Source organism: Trachypithecus francoisi, unplaced genomic scaffold, assembly GCF_009764315.1.
Source record: "Trachypithecus francoisi isolate TF-2019V2 unplaced genomic scaffold, Tfra_2.0 Lachesis_group5, whole genome shotgun sequence".
Classification (NCBI taxonomy): Eukaryota; Metazoa; Chordata; class Mammalia; order Primates; family Cercopithecidae; genus Trachypithecus; species Trachypithecus francoisi.
Window position 1 is genome coordinate 131,303,783 of NW_022681470.1, and position 21,180 is coordinate 131,324,962.

At 54.4% G+C, this 21,180-nt stretch overlaps 1 protein-coding gene across 4 annotated transcripts in view; it reads right to left on the reverse strand.

Moving 5' to 3' along the window:
- Positions 1 to 21,180, reverse strand: part of UPF1 (UPF1 RNA helicase and ATPase) — a 38,746-nt gene that overhangs the window by 12,070 nt on the left and 5,496 nt on the right. The window contains exons 2-12 of one of the 4 annotated variants that reach the window (XM_033196466.1): positions 10,527 to 10,666; positions 8,807 to 8,896; positions 6,399 to 6,566; positions 5,768 to 5,948; positions 3,796 to 3,957; positions 3,044 to 3,128; positions 2,764 to 2,862; positions 1,445 to 1,553; positions 1,116 to 1,275; positions 912 to 1,030; positions 58 to 222 (exon numbers count right to left, since the gene is read on the reverse strand). In XM_033196466.1, the coding sequence (XP_033052357.1) occupies positions 58 to 222; positions 912 to 1,030; positions 1,116 to 1,275; positions 1,445 to 1,553; positions 2,764 to 2,862; positions 3,044 to 3,128; positions 3,796 to 3,957; positions 5,768 to 5,948; positions 6,399 to 6,566; positions 8,807 to 8,896; positions 10,527 to 10,666 (1,478 nt within the window). Of the gene's footprint in view, positions 1 to 57; positions 223 to 911; positions 1,031 to 1,115; positions 1,276 to 1,444; positions 1,578 to 2,763; positions 2,863 to 3,010; positions 3,129 to 3,795; positions 3,958 to 5,767; positions 5,949 to 6,398; positions 6,567 to 8,806; positions 8,897 to 10,526; positions 10,667 to 21,180 lie in introns of all 4 variants that reach the window. The other 3 variants (XM_033196465.1, XM_033196464.1, XM_033196463.1) reach the window with 3 other exon arrangements.

A 21,180-nucleotide genomic window follows, 5' to 3' on the forward strand; every position in this document is an offset into this window, starting at 1 on the left:
TACATGTCACCTGCAGCAGCTCAGGGACCAACTGGGAGGGATGGACTTGATACACACCTGTCCATGTTTCTGATCTGGTTGTGCAGGGCCAGGAAAGACACCGGGGAGTCGATGGCCTCGCGGCTCTTGGCGCAGAGGCGCACGACCTTCAGCCCCGTCTGGTGGATCTTCTCTGTTAGCTGGTCCACGGCGATGTTGCTCGGAGCACATACCAGCACCGGCCTGCAACACCATTCAGGCAGCTCAATGCTTACCCAGAGGAAGCTCAGTGAATGTAATAAGCCAAGACTGTTTTTTGAGACAGGGTCTTGCTCTGTTGCCCAGGCTGGAGTACAGTGATTTCAGCTAATTGCAGCCTCAACATCCTGGGCTCAAGCGATCCTCCCACCTCAGCCTCCTGAGTAGCTGGGACAACAGGTGCACACCACTACCCCCAATTAATTTCTGAATTTTTTTTTGTAGAGACGTCTCACCCTGCTCAGGCTGGCCTTAAACTCCTATCATTTTTAACAGGCAGTAATGACACGATGTTGAAGGAGCTCAGATCCAGACAGCCCAGCCTTCACAGCTCTATCAACCACAAGCAATGCCAAGGCTGGAACCTGCACCCTCCCGTCACGCTATAAAGTGCCTTCACAGTTCTGAGACGCACCCAGAACTCACACTGCTGCAGCCACAGCCCCTTGCCCCCAGTTTTCTACACCAGTAGCAGACCTGGTTATTAAAATGCAATCCCAAGGCTGCAGCTGACACAAATAACGTCACATGGAGAGCGGTAGGCGCTACAGCGACACTGCCTGCCAAGTGCTCTCCCTAGTATGACAAAGCCCGAGGCTCCCGGCAGCAGGCCTTCCATCTGGCCACCCTAAAGACCTCCCGGGTCTTGCCTGCAGGGGCCGTGTCTGTCCTACCCGTTGCCTTGCCGGGCCAAGTGGTAGACGATGGTGGCCGACGTCACTGTCTTCCCCGTGCCTGGCGGGCCCTGGATCAGGCTCAGCGGTCTTTGCAGCACAGTCTTCACGGCATAAACCTTCAATACAAGCGGCCGTTAGGGGCAGCCGCCGCTTGTGTCCCGGCCCATGGGCGAGGCCCCGCGCGCTGAGGACGGCGCACACCTGGGAGTGGTTGAGGTCGGGGAGGCCCTGCGCCGTGAAGCGCTTGGGCAGCTGGCACTTGATGATTACGTCCTCCACCTCGTGGCCCAGCAGCTTGTGGTAGATGTAGCCGGACACTGAGGTCTCGTCCACGGCAAACGTTTTCAGCGCACTCTGCATCCTGTGAGGAGGGTGTGGAGTTGGCTACACGCACAGTCATGGCCGCCTCACTGGTGTCCTCAGTCTGCAGACATGGGTGGGGAGCCCCACTCCGCAGTGATGGGGAGGGCTCATAAAGATGCCACAGGTGGCAACCAGGGATCAGGGGGCAGCGACAGGAGGGGACGTACCTGTCAAAAGAGGTCGACTTCCATACAAAATCCACCTGGAAGTTGTGAGTCACCTCCACGGGTGCACCCACGCTGCTCCGCAGCTCAATGGCGATCTCATCGCCATAATCTGTGTGCTGAGTTAAGTTTGCATCCTTGTCAAAAGCCAGGCTGACCTTTCTGGGTCGCCCTTGGTACATACTCTTTAAATGGCATTTTAAAATTTAGTTAAGATACCATTGGTTCTGCACCAAATGCTAAAAACATGCAGCCAACAGCAGACCAGAAACCAGAGGGACAGCGTCCTTGAGGACAGAATCTACCTCACCATGAGCCGGTGTGCCACCCCCAGCCAGCCTGGAGTTCCTCCTTGCCACCCCCGGGGCCATCTCCCGGCCACCCATCTAGGCCCCTTTCAGAGATGCAGAGGGCGGCAGCGAAGCCACCAGCGCTCACCAGTAGGGAGCAGCCACATCCTGGGCCCCAGAACCTCACCAGGAGTTCCTGCACATGTGGCCAGCAGGGGCAGGGAGAGTTCATGGAACACAGCTTTGGCCACAGCAGCTCTTCTCACGGTTCCACGAAAACAACACTCCTCCCAGTACAGCCAAGCACAGGCCTCTGCATACACAAGCAACCTGCCCTCCAGGAGGCTGTGGCCGGTAGGCAACACCCTTCCCTCAACCCCGAGCCCCAAAACCAGTCTCACGTGTTCAGGATGAGCTTGTCAGGCACAGGGTGGGTGTGGGACATGACTCTCTCTACCCCTGTGGAGGCCACCGCTGAATGGTCAGGCCCCAGCAGCATTGGCCAGTCACAAGAGGCCCGAGCCGGACCCGTGGTGTCTTCTCCAAGGACCCCTCCCCGCCCCAGGCCTCTGACTGCACCTGTGCCTTATAGCAGCTCCACCGTGGCCGGCAGGCTGCGTCACCATGAGGTTACTGCACATTCCCAAACGTGGCCTGGGAGCAAGTGAGTGCTCACAGGGTCTGCATGTGACCACTGGCTTCTGGAACCTGAGTGTGCAGAGTCAGCGTCCAGGTAAGGTGCCCCCGCAGCCACATTAACCTCCAGAGTCAGCCCAGGGACGCATCACACAAGCAGCATCACCAATATCACCACCATTCGGGCAGAGGGGAAGCAACCATACAACCAGCTGTCCCAGAAGATGAAGGCCCTGCAATTCTCCCAAGAGCAGTGGAGGCCGGTGCCAGCCAGCAACTACCACAGAGCATGAGATGCTGGCCCAGCGACGAGCATCAAATCCACGGTGGCCTCCATCTGATGCCCCCACTTTCCTCTCCCACCAGCCAGCCCCACCCTCTTCACATGAAGGATACTATCAGGGACCTTGATGACGTGGCCGATCCCTTTCCACAGGGGCGCAAGGTCCCCTTTGTACCGCAGGCATATCTCATCCCCCTGCATGAGCCGCATGTCTTGCGGTAAGAAAGTGAGAGAGGTGACCATTTTAACCTGTGCCGTCACTTCCACCAGGAAGAGTTCAAATTAAGGGGCACTTTACAAGGGTGGAACTAGGAATTTTATGCTACTTATGGTCACAAATATTTTAAAACTTAAAATCACCTCTTAACCAAATTATGACTAAATCCTCATTACCAGAGTCAGTCTTGGGCAAAGTGAAGTAGGCGATTCTCTTCTTGTTAAGGCCCAGGTCCCACCTGACCGTGATGTTATCTTGAGTCTGAGCACATGAAAAACAAGAGCCCCGGTTAGCCTCCAGCACATGCCCGGGCCTAGCCTCCACATGCCCTAGGCCCCATGAGGCGGGCCCTACAGCAAGCCTCTGCCGTGACAGGAGGCGCCGTGAGTGGCACCTGACAGCCCCAAATGCCACCAAGGGCATATCTGAAAGAGAAGCCATTAGGAGTCCCCAGAACATACACGGGTCGATCCCGTCTGGAGGCTTCACCACACACCAGAGGCCTCCGTGGCCAGGGAGCAGCTGCTGCGGGAGGGAGGGAGAGAGAGAGGAGGGGAGGAAGGGAGAGAGACAGGAGGGGAGGGAGGGAGGGGAGGTCAGAACTCCGGGGCTCCCGTTGCCTAAATGTGGTCTTCACAGGGATCACGCCCGAGTCTAACTCCTGCAGCTGTGGGCAAAGCTGTGGACCCCACTGGGAAAGATGTGTTGGCTTTAAATAGAAAACACTGAGGCTGATGTCAGCTCTGAGGGCGGGGGCCCAGACCACCAGGCTGCCAGGCCCGGATCCGCAAGCTCCAACTCTGAGGCGTTGCAGCTGCAGCCCACATCAGCTCCCACAGCCTAGAGAGAAAACCTCCCTTTGGAAGCCTGCGGAGAGAGCTGTGAGAGTAAGAGCCCAGCCCAGGCCAAGCCCTCCTGCACACATCACCTGAGACTCCTTCAGCTTCTTGTCGTAGTCGGCCTCCAGCTTGACCAGGGGCCCGAATATGTTCTGGTACTGGTAGGCGTCCTCATACCGCAGGAGGACGTGCTGCGGTTCCTCGTCCACCCCCGGCTTCTCCAGGTCCTCCAGCGTGGCAGAAGGGTTTTCCTAGAAGACAACAACACTCGTCCTGTTTTTCCCTACATGCAAACGAACGAGGGTGCAGAGGCACCAGAGGGATGGAACACACATGCCGGTTCTCAGAATGGGCCACGGTGGGTGGCATGGAGGGGTTCTGGCGCATCTGCAAGGAAAACCCTGGGAACAGGAACTCCATGCCACACGGGGAGCTGCACACCGGCCTAGCCCGTGCTTGGGCCTCAGCTGCTGCTCCTCACCCCAGCAGGGTTCCGGTACTTGGGTGAACCTGCCTACAAAGCCCCAGGCGCCAGCCTGACACACTGTCCACAGCAGAGGGCACCTTCAGAGCTGGCTGCTTCCTCCGAGCACGCCCGGCTTGTGAACGAGAGCAGCTAACCCTCCTTGCAGGCTGCCACAAAGACCACCGGTTTCTCTCGCTGTGTCCACAGCCCGGGAGGCCCGTCTCCCATGTCTGCTAACCCTAAGCCAGAATGAACATGGGCCCGCAGCTCTTCCCCTGGGGGCCAGCTCCCTCAGTGAGTGCCACGCTGGTGGGGACAGGACATTATCTGAGCTGTTCAGATATAAACGGGAATCATGAAATCATCTGGCAACCTGAAAATCCAAGTGGAAAGGTACTAGGCTGAACAATGCTTAAAAAATATATATATATATATTTTTTTTGAGACAAAGTCTCGCTTTGTCGCCCAGGCTGGAGTGCAGTGGCGCAATCTCGGCTCACTGCAAGCTCCGCCTCCCGGGTTCACACCATTCTCCTGCCTCAGCCTCCGAGTAGCTGGGACTACAGGCACGCACCACCACACCCAGCTAATATTTTGTATTTTTTTTTTTTTTGAGACGGAGTCTCGCTCTGTCCACCAGGCTGGAGTGCAGTGGCGCTATCTCGGCTCACTGCAAGCTCCGCCTCCCGGGTTCCCGCCATTCTCCTGCCTCAGCCTCCCAAGTAGCTAGGACTACAGGCACCCGCCACGGCGCCTGGCTTTTTTTTTTGTATTTTTAGTAGAGACGGGGTTTCACTGTGGTCTCGATCTCCTGACCTTGTGATCCGCCCACCTCGGCCTCCCAAAGTGCTAGGATTACAGGCGTGAGCCACCGCACCTGGCAATTTTTTGTATTTTTAGTAGAGACGGGGTTTCACCGTGTTAGCCAGGATGGTCTCGATCTCCTGACCTCGTGATCCGCCCACCTCAGCCTCCCAAAGTGCTGGGATTACAGGCATGAGCCACTGCGCCCGGCTTAAAAAACATTTTAACTTGTACTTCAGTTCCTATGTGAGATTTCTGATTGAATGGGAGGCAAATGAAAGCTTCTAGTCTAGTTACTAGAATGACTTTATCACAAAATCCTAAACAGCCGGAACCAGAGAAAGGGAGGGAGGGCCAGGCACCCACTACTTGACCCAGCACCCTCTCCTCTCCCCTCTGCTCAGCTGACTGTGCCAACCTCGACCCCAACCTCTTTCCCCAGGACACTCTCGCAGCATACCTGTCTGTGCAGGTCCAGGCTCTGCCAGACAAGTCTGCCTACAACCAGCCGCATCCTTCTCCTACCACCACCCATCAGACAAGAAAAATTCCAGCAGCCAGAGCTTTCCTTTCCCCAAAGCCAGGCTCTTCTTGGTCAGGTAAGGCTGCCTGGATGGAAGGTGACCAAGGTGCCCTGCCCTGGGGTCACTCCACATAGAGATGGCAGAGGCCTGAGTTCCTTCCAGAGAATCTCCAGCGGTCTCACTGGGTCAAGCCATCTCTGAAGATACTCCCCTCCCCGCAACCAGAAACCACACGAAGGCATGGGTCAGCCTGCTGGGCAGCCCCACCTTCCATAGCTCCTCCAGCTTGTTGATCTGCTGTGCCGTGATCTGGCGCGCCCGCAGCTGCTCCTGCTCGGAGGGGATCTTGACCAGCCAGGACAGGAAGCAGCGGTCCTGGATCAGTGGCTGCCACTGCGAGCTGTCCCAGTTGATGTCCTTGAGGCTGCTCTGGCTGGCACAGGGCTGCCTGTGGAGCAGGAGGAGGCCGTGAGGACCAGCTCCCCTCCCTGAAGTCCTGGAGCAGGGAGGGCCCCCTCCCATGCTGACCTTTCACCCAAAGGGGCGCGCCCTGAGTTTTATTACGTGATCACATTACCTTTAAACTGTTAGTAATAAATCGCATCTCCCCGTGCACTTGAGCTCTGAACTCTTAAAACTCAGAACAGACTTTGTTTTTACAGAATTGTTTTCATGATTTAGCCAGAACGCCGCAAAAGAGTTACACGGCACTGCCGACTCCTTAACAAGCCTCAGCCCCTAAACGCTCTCATGCCTCACCCTTCAGCAAAAATCATCTTTGGAGCACAATTCCCTGGAATCAGAGCCACGGCTGGGCTAGGCTGGGCTGGGCCAAGGCTTGTGAGGAGACGGCTGGAGCTTAAAGGTCACCCCCGGGAGACATCTGAGGACCGCTCACCTGCACAGCAGCACCACCACTGAGTCAGCTTTGGCTGGGATGAAGCCGAGGAGGAAGACATTGCGACAACCGCAATTGTAGCACTCCAGGACTGTCTCCCCCAGGGGCCCGTCCTTGTGCAGGGTCACCTCTTTGCATTTTGCCCTCACAAGGTGATTTACAATATGGCTGAAACCAGGAAATGATAAACGGTTAACACTCAGAGTTTGGCTTTTCACCACTTCCAATTTTCGGGCCCCTGTTAAAAGTTCCGGTACCGTTCACGGTCCATTAGCAGAGGCAGTCACACCTCATCCATCTGGCATCTCCGGGGACCAGCCCTCCCCCAAACTAGCTCCCCACTGAGCACAAAAATCAATCCCAACTTGAACCACTTTTAAGGAAAACTTCCTTAACACGGTTCACATAGTTCCTGCCTTTTTTAAAGATCCTGCTTTCTTAAATCCAACTTATCAGGCCTAATTTAACCCATTGTTGGCCCAGGGCTGCTGTGGGGTCAGAGACATTTCCCACAAGGCCCTGGCCCCTTCTCTCCAAGGTCACCCCCACTGCCGCCATTTTTCGTGGCTTCTTCTGAAATCACTCCTCAGAGGCCCTATGCCTACTTCCAGGAGCAACAGTCCCTCCTGCTTTGCTGCAGGCCGGGAAATCTGATAAGCAGGCGACCGGAAACCCTGTAAAAAGCAGTAAAAGGGCTGAGCAGAGATGGGGGCTGTTCTGCAGAAGCCCAGGACTGTGTCTGAAGCCCTGGCTGGCTCGGCTCCTTCCTTGCTGCGACGTAGCCAGGACACTGCTCGCCTAAACCGCGATCTGGGCTGAACCCTGCCCTGCGCCAAGCCAGTCACCCTCCAGCACCTATCTGCCATATCTAATAAGGATGCCCAGCTGCTCTGCCTTTGGGCTCTTCCAGTGTCTCCAGCAGCTCTGAACACGCCTGCAGGGCCTCCCAGCCTCCCTTACTGCGCCCTCTCTCTTCCCCTCTGGAAAACCATTCCTGCCAAAAGCTTCAGTTCAGCTAACCTTCTAACCTTTCTCCCTGCCAGGAGGCCCAGGATTCTCTAACCAGCCATGGCCGCTCTGGGCATCCCCAAAGCCCGACTCCACTCTGGCGCCCCGCCGGCCACGTGGGCAGAATCAGCCGTCTCCGTGTCTTCCCACGCATCCTCACCCTGTCACAGCCAAGCTCCCTGAGGGCCGGCGGCTGCTTCCTCACCTTCCCCTGGGCCTCGCACAGAACGCTCAGTGGTGCTTGGCTCGGGCCTGCTGTTTCTCAGAGGCCCTGTTGCTCACTTCCCTGTTCTTGGCTATGCTGACCGGAAGCTGGGGTTGCCAGCTAAGAGAAGTTTTATTTAGTTGCTTTTCCTGCACAAAAGGAACTAAATGCAAACATAGCAACACTTAAATTACCCAGAAGATTCTGAAAATGGGACAAGAATGTCTTCTGGTTATCCAGAAGATACTTTTCTTAAAAATCTTTTAAAAACAGCAGCCCCTTTCTCACCTTGCTCATAACACCATATTTCAAGTTACTAACTCAAAGATGCCACGAGATCTGACTGCTTCATCTGTAACCCTCCGAGACCCACAGCTGCCAAAGGCACAGGAGGGGGTTGGTGTCAGCGCAAGTAAGCCTGCCTCTGGGCTTTGGTCATTTCTTTCTCCAGAATGTGAACCTCAGAAAAAGACCCCACTTCCTTGCTGGCACCTCGGAGCTCCACCTCCCAGGCTCTGCTCCATCCTCTCCGGCAGTGGAGTGACCTGCACACAGCAGCGTGGAGGGAAGGGGAGCCGCTGGCATGGGACCCACCAGGACGACAGTCCCACCACTCAGGCAAGACCACCGAACTGCCCCCTGGAATCTGGGCACCAGGAGAACACTGGTCCTGTCCCAAACACAAAACAAGCGACCCAGTCCAGCTGCAGCTGATCAACATCAGGAAGGTAAGCCCAGTGCCGATGGTCAAGTGAACTTAATTGAAGCCGATGATTCAGGATCTGGCCTGAATTAGCCTCCGGACAGCTCTGATGAGCTCAGGCCAGAGCGAGCCTGCTCAGGAACCAGCGCCCCTGGATGCCCGTTACTGCCTTGGGAACATCCTTCCGTTAATGAAGATCAGCGGGTGTGCCAAGAGCTCATCTTGCAGAAAAATCGAAATAAAAACTGGGAAGGAGAATTAAGCCAACCCTACTTGCATAATAAAAAGAGCCACAGAGAATAAATCAAGGGTAAATACATTAAGGCATTCACACACCACCATCTGTTTCAAGTTAAACCAGTCACAGAGGAGGAAAAAAACCAGGTTTGTTAGCGTGATTTTATATTGCACTTCGCTTCAACATTTCCATAATTTACACACAAATCTGAGCACAGCACTGATTAAAGACACATGCATAGTTTGATTATCTACCTGCCAGAAGTATTTCCACGTCCATTGCAGAACCACTTCTTGCTGGTATTACAGTAAACCACGCAGGCAGGATCGTGTATTCCACAGTAACTAAAAAACCAAAACAGCGACAGTTACAGCTGGAAGCTTGCTCTCTGGTTTTCATTTGGCAAGATGTAAAATTCTTTCCTCTGACAACATTTTTAAGTTCTTCATTAAACACATACTCAACCCCAACAATCCCAGTAACCAAATCAAACCAGTTAACCAGGGCTTCCCAAACCCAAGAATGCAGGGAAGGGGTTGAGTATGTGGCAGAGGCTCCGAGGGGATGAGGAACAAAGCCACCTCCAAGGAGAGTCCTGCTGGAGGGAGGCCTCACTCCTCCAGGGACATTCTAGTCCCCGCTCTCTGGCCTGAAATTCAGGAACCCAGCCTCAGTCACAGTGGTCATGGTGAGCTCCGGGCTCCAGCAGAGGGCACTGTGCTCCCGGGAAGCTGGGCACAGACCCTGCAGTGGCAGCGCCCTGAAGCTCAGGCCCCGAAGCAAGCCCAAGCGAGGAGCCTCGGGAGAGCCTCACCCGACTGCTGGCTGTGGTTTTCTGAAAATCCACATACCAAACCCCAAACTGCTAGCTCCCCAGAGCCACACCAGGACTTATGGGCATCTCTGTGTGTTAAGAGAACATCATTACATCCATGAAAACATCTGTAAATGAGAATGAGTGAAGAGCTGAGATGCAGGAAAGAGCGCCTGCCCACCAAGCCTAGGGAAGAGCAGCCTCAGTCCCGGAGCGCTGGGCAGCACGTGGGCCAGGAGCTGCAGGGAGGGCCCCAGGCGGGCGCCCACAGAGACAGGCAGGGCCCAGGCCCAAACCTGCCCTGACTGTCGCCCAGGCTGGAGTGTAGTGGTGTGATTTTGGCTCATTGCAACCTCTGCCTCCCGGGTTTACCCCATTCTCCTGCCTCAGCCTCCTGAGCAGCTGGGATTACAGGCACCCGCCACCACGCCCAGCTAATTTTTTGTACTTTTAGCACAGATGGGGTTTCACCATGTTAGCCAGGATGGTCTCCATCTCCTGACCTCGTGATCCACCAGCCTCAGCCTCCCAAAGTGCTGGGATTACAGGTGTGAGCCACCGCGCCCGGCCAAAACCTTCTCTCCTCTTCTAATCTACATTTCCTCACTTGTGTGTCACAAAAATACAGAAATAAGCCTCATCAAGGGACAATCCCGCTCGAGATGAGAATTCTAAATTTGTCAACATGCAGGTCTGTCCACTAACTACTGTCTTCACATCCAATTCTCCAGGCACAGCCAAGGCACGGGGAGGCAGGAATGCCCCAGAACCCTGCAGCAACCGCTTTGTGAGGGCATCTCAGCTGCTCCACTCACCCTCCCACCCCAGATGCTCACCCAATGCCATGACAAATTATTTCTAGTGAGTGAGTGCGCAGGTACCAGGCAATGCCCCCAGGGCCTGAGAAGGCCAAAGGAAGGAAAACTTTTCCCACCACCTGGTGAATTCAGGGCATCGGAGGTTGCTGAGCCCACCTCCTGACTGATAACAGGCCTCGGCTGTGAACATGGCCTAAGCAACTTCCTTACTCCCGAGGACACCGCCACCCAGAGTCACAGCACAAAGGCACCACCCTGTACCTGGGAAGTGAGTGTCCCAGGCACATGCCAGAGGCACCCACCTGTCCAGCACATGCCCAGGCCCGGCTGAGCCCAGCTCACCTGCAGGCGTGTATGGGGAGATCCTTCGTGTAATAGGTGTCTTCTTCATCTTCCTCGAAGTTCAACTCGGCCAACAACTGGCTCGTCTTGGCTACACTGTCGTCCACAGCCCCATTCTGCAGGATGCCTTCGGGCCCAACCTGCAGCAGAATGTAGTGTCACCCGAGCGAGGCTGCAGCTTCTGGGACTCAGTGCAGAAGGACCAGCCTCGATGGCTCTGGTGTGACACCCTGGCCTCATCTCTGCTTTGAGACAGCTTCCCTTGTTCTGACTGAATTTCACTCTTCTCTAGCAAACCTACCTGGTCAAAAAAGGGCCACTGGTGGCCTCCTGCACCCCCTGGTCCCCCCCACAACTGGTCTAACCCCCACCTAGCCACAAAGCCACATCCATGTCCACAACCAGGATGCCTAGGAAGACGCTTCTTTCCTGTGACTGAGGACCACAAGGAGCAGGGTGACTTTTACAGACTGACAGCAGTGTGCTCTGAAGACAGCTCCATGATGCCAGACCCACCACGGTGTAATGCTCATCAAACACTACAAGGTTGCCACCCATGCGGATGTGGAAACATCACCAGCCACATCCACCACCACCTCGCCCTCCCCATCGCTTCAGGCAGCCCTGAGGATGAAGTAGCAACTGAACATTGAGATACCCTTGGCAACCCAGGCCACACCCTCACTAAAGGCACCTCTTCCATGTTCAGCAAAGGCAGACAGCACATGGCTCTAAGTCATCAGGCCACAAACTGCACAGGACACCTGCAAGGAGACCACATAGCCACTGGGGCTCCTCAAGAACCAGCACCTCAAATGACATGGTCAACAGTCCCTGGCATGGTCCCCATAGGCCACCTAACCCCACCACGGGGTCAGGCAGCAGGAGCACTGTGTCGTGGGGGGACACAGGGTGGCACAAAATTAAGGGCCAGGGAGGAGTGATAGGAGCTCCCCGAGGGACGGCACCAAATCTCCCCACTGCCAGTCCCAGCACCCCAAGCAGCCCCTCAGCCTAATGCCCTTGCCATGTGACGCAGCACCTGTGCGAGCCTAGGGACAGGTGCTCATGGGGAGCAGCACCCCACAGAGACCCCTCCGGCCCGCCTGGCTGGGGCACGTGGGCACGTTCTACCTGCACACGTGTGCAGATGCACACTGGGCCCACTGCTGCCCTGCAGTGATCTGGTCACAACACCAGCTGACTTCTGGGTTAATTTCTCCCTCCACTCTCTGAAAAGTTTCAAGATTAAACATTAATTTCAAAAATACATTTGACCCTAGAAACTATCATGAAATGAGCTAGAATAGGAGTAGGGGACAGTGCCGCCTGGCAAAGAGAAGTCCCACGGCCCACGCCAGGGGACATGATGGATGGAGAAAAGGGTCGTCATCTTCAGCTGGCAGAGAGCTGCCACTCCACTACGTAAAGTCCTTTGAGGCTGTCAACCTATCCACTCACCAGGGAGGCTGTGGAGGGGCAGGGCCTCCCTGTACTCACCCCAGGCATTCACCACTAGGCTGGGAAGCCCAAGAAGCAGCTCCTCGGCAGGGCGGACCACCTGAGGTCAGGAGTTCAAGACCAGTCTGGCCAACATGGTGAAATCCCGTTTCTACTAAAACTACAAAAAATTAGCCAGACATGGTGGCACTTGCCTGTAATCCCAGCTACTCGGAAAGCTGGGACAGGAGAATCTCTTGAACCCGGGAGGCGGAGGTTGCAGTGAGCTGAGATTGTGCCATTGCACTCCACCTTGGGCAACAAGAGCTAAATTCCATCTCAAAAAAAAAAAAAAAAAGGTAGCTCCTCCCATCACCTCTGCTCTGGAAACAGTATTTAAAGACATATCCTAGAATTCCCAGTTCTAGCCATACACGAGGCCCCAGAGCTGGTCCCTAACTCTTTTAGTTCTGGATGTGAACCTAGCTACGACTAAAATCACACCCTGGAGGTCCATCTAAGAGCTGTACAGGGGCTCTCTGCCCAGAGACAGTTGCTCCCGCCACACTCCAGAACTCAGACCGTGTATGAGGGCAGCACAACAGTAGGTCACTTCAAGGCTAGGAATGGTGGCTCACACCTGTCATCACAACACTTTGGGAGGATCGCTTGAGCCCAGCAGTTCTTGAGACCAGCCTGGGCAATACAGCCAAGATCCCGTCTCCACAAAAAATTACGCAAATGAGTCAGGTGTGGTGGTGTGCACCTGCAGTCCCAGCTGCTCAGGAGGTTTAGGCCAGAGGAGTGCTTGACCCCAGGAGGTCAAGGCTGCTGTGAGCTATGATGGTACCACTGCACTTCAGCCTGAGCAACAGACCAAGACCCTGTCTCTCTTAACAACAACAACAAAAAGCCTGGCCAACATGGCAAAACCCCATCTCTACTAAAAATACAAAAAATTAGCTGGGCATGGTGATGCGCACCTGTAACCCGAGCGCAGGAGAATCGCTTAAACCCAGGAGGCGGAGGTTGCAGTGAGCCGAGATCACACCACTGCACTCCAGCCTAAGTGACAGAGCAAGACTTTGTCTCAAAAAAAAAAAGAAAAAGTCACTTCATTCCTGCAGATGAAAACCACAGAAATTCAAAAACTCAAAAATCCCCCTCAAATGTGCCATCATAAACTCTCAGGCCACAGACATGTACTCCAACCCTTGCACCACTGCCTGCATTTGCCAGCGCCCAGGCCTTGCACCTGCTGTTCCCTCAGCCTCAGGGTGAGGTCCACAGGGTGCCTCTCAGGCAGGCATCCTTTGACCCCACCTCGGGGTCCCATGGGGCACTGTCTGTCCTACTCCCTGCCGTGAGCCCAGCACCTGGGTGGAGCCTGCACTTCAGGAGGCCCTCAACACTGTTGGCTAAAGGCCAAGCTCACAAGGCAAAGCGGCTCATCCCTGATTGTCTAATTCCAAGGCTTAAATAAAAGAGAGGGCAGGAGGCCAGGCACAGTGGCTCATACCTGTAATCCCAGCACTCTGGGAAGCCAAAGCAGGAGGATCTTGAGCCCAGCGTTCGAGAACAGCCTAGGAAACACAGTGAGGCCTCATCGCTATTCAAAAAAAAAGACAGTTTTGCTCTTGTTGCCCAGGCTGGAGTGCAACGGCGTGATGTTGGCTCATCACAACCTCCGTCTCCCGGGTTCAAGCAATTCTCCTGCTTCAGCCTCCCAAGTAGCTGTGATTACAGGTATGCACCACCACGCCTATTTTTAGTAGAAACAGGGTTCCTCCATGTTGGTCTGGCTGTTCTTCAACTCCCAACCTCAGGTAATCCTCCCGCCTTGGCCTCCCAAACTGCTGGGATTACAGGTTCACGTAAGCCACTGTGCCCAGCCCCCCCAAATTTTTTTAATTAAAAAAATTGTAAAAGAAAAAAAGGGGAGGGAATAGGAAGTCACCACACCCTCAGAGTGATGACTGCCAAGCTGCAGGGTCTCTGAGCCCTCTCAAGGCAGAGGGTTGCCAGGAGGTCTGGCCCCCAAACTGGAAGGATTCTGTCCTGATATTTCCTCTAACTTATTTTGAAAAATTCCAAAGCTACAGAAATCGGACCCCCACACCCCTACCGCTGGACACCCTCCATCACATCCCCCCGCACTCTGGCTCCCCCTCTTGCTCTCACACACTTATCTTTCCCTGACCTATTTCAGAGTGGTGGGCCCAAGGGGGAGGGCTTTCTCCACATCCCCACAAAACAGCTGGCTCATGAGTGCACCCAGCCTGCCACACTGTTGGCTAATACACATTCGCACATCACCCCAATGTCCTTATAACGTCTTTTATAGGTTTTTTAAAATCCAAGTCCCAGTTAATGACTGCATGTGATTTGTGATGTCTCTTTAGCCTCCTTTTAATCTATTAGTTTGAACCACGTAAAACTGCTAGGAGTTGACCATCTTTCACATAGTCCCACCACCCAACACAGCGGTCCCCAGGCTCTCCATTCCTTTATTTTATTTATTTTTTTTTTTGAGACGGAGTCTTGCTCTGTCGCCCGGTCTGGAGTGCAGTGGCCGGATCTCAGCTCACTGCAAGCTCCGCCTCCCGGGTTTACGCCATTCTCCTGCCTCAGCCTCCCGAGTAGCTGGGACCACAGGCGCCCGCCACCTCGCCCGGCTAGTTTTTCGTATTTTTAGTAGAGACGGGGTTTCACCGTGTTAGCCAGGATGGTCTCGATCTCCTGACCTCGTGATCCGCCCGTCTCGGCCTCCCAAAGTGCTGGGATTACAGGCTTGAGCCACCGCGCCCGGCCCATTCCTTTATTTTTTTGAGACAGGGTCTTGCTCTGCCACCCAGGCTGGAGTGCGGTGGTAGAATCATAGCTCATTGCAGCCTCAAACTCCTGAACTTAAGAGATCCTCTTGCCTCAGCGTCCCGAGCAGCTGGGACTACAGGTGTGCCTGACGCCTGAAAAGTTTTTAAATTTTTCAATACGTTGCCTAGGCTCACCTTTGTTCTTCCCAAAGAGGAAGTGCCTCTCGCCTCCCCTCTCACCAATGGCACCTGTGTGGACCGGCAGACCCTTGTTCCAGCCAGATGTGCTAGAGTCCGCGTGAGGTTCATTTCAACAGGCCGAGAATGCGAGGCATCCCCAGCTCACCTCAGGCCGCCCCCGCCTTCCCAGCCCAGGGATTAGCCACTCTCCCAGGAGCCCACAGCCTGAGATGAAATCCACTCCACACGTGCAGCAAGAAGCCAAAGTGTGACGATAAGGGGCTCAGTCCAGAAGGTACACACCTCACAGGACAATAACCCAGACCAGACTGCAGCTTCGCGGGATGAAAAGCAGCAGGAGAGGCTGCTCGGAAAGAAGGGCCCAGAGACAGCCATCATCTCAACAGCAGACCTCCAGGATCCCAGGAAAGAATCTGACTGTGGAGAGAGGCTGACTGTCCCTACATATCGGACAATCGTGAAAAGCCATTGTTGACGCTGCTTGTCTGATAATGGCGCTGCAGCTATGCAAAATAGGTGCCCTTTTTTGCTTCTAGAAATGCATACTACATACTGCAGGTCAAAATGGCTGAGTATCACCAATTCACAGGGCTCCACCTCAGACACAAAGGTGAAATGACACAAGAGACTTGCTTTAAAAACACACACCAGTGAAGAAAAAAAAAGAAAACGGAGAAGAAAACCTTCACAACTGTCACATCAGGGAGACAGAGGCACGGGGCTCACTAGCTCTTGTATGTTAGAGAATTCATCACAGATGTTTCTACATGGAGGATGCAGTGGGGCTGCAAACTATGCACTATGGATCCCTGTGCTGAAAAAGAGGTGAGGACGGTGCAGGCAGCGCGGCTCTGATCAATCACCTCTGACTGGGATCTGCAGTCCCCTCTCTCCGGGCTGCCAGGAGCCTGCACTCGCTCTGCAAAGAGCTGATGCTTCAGGAAGGTGCCATGCTCACTGTCGCAAGGGCTCTCCAGAGTCTATGAGCCACCTTTGCACATCTAGACACCACCCTGGCAAAGGCCCATGGGACCTGAGAAGCCCAGTTGGGTTACCCAGCTCTTTTTTTGTTTGTTGTTTTTTGAGGTGGAGTCTCGCTCTGTCGCCCAGGCTGGAGTGCAGTGGCGCGATCTCGGCTCACTGCAAGCTCTGCCTCCCGGGTTCATGCCATTCTCCTGCCTCAGCCTCCCGAGTAGCTGGGACTACAGGCGCCCGCCACCACGCCTGGCTAATTTTTTGTATTTTTGGTAGAGACGGGGTTACACTGTGTTAGCCAGGATGGTCTCGATCTCCTGACCTCGTGATCCACCCGCCTCAGCCTCCCAAAGTGCTGGAATTACAAGCATGAGCCACCGCGCCCGGCCGGTTACCCAGCTCTTAAGCAGCTATTCAACCAACACAGAAAAAGGCACGAAGACCTGCTGCCAGCCGTGGTACCCCAGGACCCAGCAGCCCCCCATGTATCAGAGAAAGCAGAACTTTGCTCTCAAAGGAACATGCTCCAGCAAGGAGAGTTCAAGGTCATGAACCCTCCGTGACAGCGGAGCCCTGAACAGCACTGGTGCCAGGGCCTGGACCCAACCTTCCCACCACGCCCCTCGGTTCTGAATGCCACAGAGCATAGCTGGGTGTCACGGCCCTTCTCTGCCAAGCTAGACTATCCCGACCACCATGAAAGCAATCCCACCACCGTGACAAGCACAAACTGCCTCTCAGTTGTGAGCTGCTGCCCAGCATGTGCCCTTTAGCTTCCCTGCAGCCGCTCTGGGGAGGCCTCTCCCTCTCGCAAGGCCCTCAGGGCAGTGCCTCCCCAGCGAGAGACCCCCGGCTCAGCCTGGGGAATTACGGACCCTGATGAGACCACAGGCAGGAGCTGGTGCTGCTTTTTAGTCTGTGGCTCCTTGTGAGGACTGGGAGGGGGCACCCGGTACCCTGGCAGTTCCCACAGGCACACACACTTACACACTTACACATGCATACACACACGTGCACACGCAGCCCTGACCCCAGTGTCCTCCGTCTCCGCTGCCCTATGGCCCCTCCATCCATTCAGGGTCCAACCTGGGCCACACCACCCAACCTCCAACACCACGGCCCCTCCCCTAACCCCCACCGCTGCCATCTCAGAGCCCTCCTCTGAGCCTTGGTCAAGGCACCCCAGCAGCTCCTAAAGGCTCCAGGACACAGCCCAGCCCCTGCCCTGGCCTCACACTCACCCTCCCTCCTTCTAGGCAAAGTGCTGTGCCCACCCCTCTGCCTGACAGGTACAGCTTCTGAACAACTCCAGAGGCGCCATTCCTGCAAGCTTTCCCTTAGCAGGGGAGCCCACCCCTCCGCCTGGGGCCCTCACGGCACTCTGGCCAGGCGGCATGTGCTGTCTTCTAATAGTGCAACCGCGGGGGTCAAAGGCTTCACTCTCCCTCTGCTGGCCTCACTGCCCTCAGTCCCACAAGCACAGCAAGGCCAGGAAGAAAACAGCAGGGGATGGCTGAAGGCCAGGGCCAGGCTGAAGAGGTTGCCCCGGCAGCTCACAGAGGGTGCAAAAGAACATAATAGACATGGGCTCAAAGGCGGGAGCACGGGGCCAGGGCTTGGCCACGTATCTGACCTCCCCAGGGCAGGGCTCAGCCCAAGGGGGTGGACACACCTCCCTAACGGGTGACCTTGGGTATGAGCACAGGGTCTGACAAGGGGTGGTGGGGAGGGAGCAGAAAGGAGCAAAAGAGAAATCAAAGAAATCAGAGACAGCAAGGCACTGCGGTAGTGGCTGCCCAATTCTGTAAGTTTACTAAAACAGCACTAAGTTCTACACTTAAAAACAAAGGGGCCAGGTGTGGTGGCTCATGCCTATAATCTCAGCACCTTGGAAGGCCAAGGTGGGAGATCACCTGAGGTCAGGAACTCCAGACCAGCCTGGCCAGCAAGGTCAAACCCAGTCTCTACTAAAAATACAAAAATTAGCTGGGCGTGGTGGTGTGCACCTGTAATCCCAGCTACTCAGGCTGAGGCAGGAAAATCGCTTAAATCCGGGAGGCAGAGGTTGTAGTGAACCAAGATCGCGCCACTGCACTCCAGCCTGGGTGACAGTGCAAGACTCCGTCTAAATAGAAAAGAAGGGGGTTCCCCGGTAGGTCATCAGACCTCAATCAAGCCAAGAGAGAAATGTGGTGGCAGCTGATGGTGGTGAGCTCTTGTGGTGGTGGTAGCTGGACTGAGAGGGAACTCTTTTTAGTTAGACCTGGTATAGTATTAGTTATAACCCCCCACCCCGTCATCCTGAATCTGGGTAATTAATTGGGATAAAAATAGAAGTTGTTTCGTGTATTCACCACTAACAGTAAAGTGTCAGCTCAGGTCACTTTCACATAATCACTGGGACTCTCCTAACAATTTGAAAACACATCCGGTAAGTCTACTAAGGGGTAAGTACTGACCAAACACTTGCCAGCACTCCTCCAGGTAATGGCATCTTATCTCCAATGTTCTGGCACCCTAAAACCACACCTGGGCTACCTGAGGATTCAAAAAAACAAAATGAGCTTTTTTTTAAAAAAAAAAGATGGAGTTTTGCTCTTGTTAACCCATGCTGGAGTGCAGTGGCACAATCTCGGCTCACTGCAACCCCTGCCTCCTGGGTTCAAGCGATTCTCCTGATTCAGCCTCCTGAGTAGCTGGGACTACAGGCATGTGCCACCACACCCAGCTAATTTTGTATTTTTAGTAGAGACAGGATTTCTCCATGTTGGTCAGGCTGGCCTCCGACTCCTGACCTCAGATGATTTGCCCGCCTTGGCCTCTCAAAGTGTTGCGATTACAGGCATGAGCCACCAAGCCCAGCCTGTATTTTCTTCTTTTTATTAAGACAAAGGCCGGGCGCGGTGGCTCAAGCCTGTAATCCCAGCACTTTGGGAGGCCGAGACGGGCGGATCACGAGGTCAGGAGATCGAGACCATCCTGGCTAACACGGTGAAACCCCGTCTCTACTAAAAAATACAAAAAACTAGCCGGGCGAGGTGGCGGGCGCCTGTAGTCCCAGCTACTTGGGAGGCTGAGGCAGGAGAATGGAGTAAACCCGGGAGGCGGAGCTTGCAGTGAGCTGAGATCCGGCCACTGTACTCCAGCCTGGGCGACAGAGCAAGACTCCGTCTCAAAAAAAAAAAAAAAACAAAAAAAGACAAGATCTCACTCTGTCGCCCAGGCTGGAGTGCAGTGGTGCAATCATGGGTCACTGCAACCTCTGCCTCCCAGGCTCAAGCGATCCTCCCACCTTAGCCTCCTGAGTAGCTGAGGCCACAGGCGCGCGTCACCAGGCCCAGCTGATTTTTGTATTTTTTTTGTACAGATAGGGTTTCACCATTTTGCTCAGGCTTGTCTCAAACTCCTGAGCTCAAATGATCTGCCTTCCTCAGCCTCCCAAAGTACTGGGATTACAGGCATGGGCCATCGTGCCCAGTCACATGCGCAAATTTTAAACTCACCACTTTTAGGAACCCAAGACTGTATGGAACTCACCCTGCCTTGGTCATAATCTCAGGGCTCAGGAGAAGATGGCGTGTTCACCTCCACAAGGATGAGTCAGGACAGCCATCCTTCCAGGAACTCTGACAGCAGTCAGGACAATGGCTTTGAAGACAAAGTAGCAACTTTTTTTTTTTTCTTGTTGAGACAGTCTCACTCTGTTGCCCAGGCTGGAGCGCAGTGGTGCGATCTCGGCTCACTGCAAGCTCTGCCTCCTGGGTTCACACCATTCTTCTGCCTCAGCCTCCCGAGCAGCTGGGACTACAGGTGCCCGCCACCAGGCCCAGCTAATTTTTTGTATTTTTTTAGTAGAGACAGGGTTTTACCGTGTTAGCCAGGATGGTCTCGATCTCCTGACCTCATGATCCGCCTGTCTCAGCCTCCCAAAGTGCTGGGATTACAGGCGTGAGCCACAGCGCCCAGCCAGTAGCAACTTTCTATCCTAAGTATTTTACCACTTGAAAAAGAAAAGTGAGCCCAGGTTTACACACTCAAGAGAAGTGGAGGCAATGCACAGGAGGAGTCTGGCAGGAGGAGAGTGAGGGCTGGACGACAGGTCGGCCAAGAGCTTTGGCTAGTTGTCCCTTACCATCCAGAAAGACAGCATATTTTTCCTGGGGAAACAACTCACGCACTCAAAGTAAAATCCCAGTACGAGATGACTGTTCAGCTGTGACTCCCACAGGCTACCACGAGTGGAGAGGGAACAGGTAGTGCAGACCTGACCTGAGGATTAAGGAACAAAAGTGGGACCAGTACCAAGCAGCATCTACAAGATCACCCAGAGCACCTGCACAAAAACACGCGTGTTGACGCCTAAAAGGTCTGTACCTATCCACAGACCTCATACTTTCAGGTGAGCTAAGAAAAGCAAGTCAAACCAATAGGCACGCATTTTTCCCACTGAATGTACACACTGCTTTGTTTAGCCATTCACCTGCTGATGGCCACTGGGGCTGCTTCCGGTTTGGGGTTCTCATGAATAGAGCTGCTGTCAGCATTTGGCGAAGCCCTACATATGCACACCTTCAACTATGCTAGGTCACAGGTAGGTGTATGGCATGAGAGTTCCGGGCAGCACTTTCGCCAGGCACAATGGCTCATGCTGTAATCCCAACACTTGGGAGGCCTGGAGTGAGAGGATCTCTTGAGTCCAGGAGTTCAAGACCAGACTGGGTAACATGGCAAAACCCCATCTCTACAAAAAATAGAAAAATCAGCCAGATATGGTGGCACACACCTGTAGTCCCAGGTATCTGGGAGGCTGAGGTGGGAGAATCACTTGAGCCCAGGAGGTCGAGGCTGCAGTGAGCCATGATCACGCCACTACCTGGTGACAGAGTGAGACTCTGCCTTAAAACAAAAACACAAAACCCAAGTAGCACTTTCAGCCTTTAAAAAAAAAGTGTGCCAGGCCAGGCGCAGTGGCTCACGCCTGTAATCTCAGCACTTTAGGAGGTAGAGGAGGGCAGATCACGAGGTCAGGAGATCAAGACCATCCTGACTAACATGGTGAAACCCTGCCTCTATAAAAATACAAAAAATTAGCCGGGTGTGGTAGCATGCACCTGTAGTCCCAGTTACTAGGGAGGATAAGGCAGGAGAATCACTTCAGCCCGGGAGGTGGAGGTTGCTGTGAGCGAGATTGCATCACTGCACTCCAGCCTAGGCAACAGAGCAAG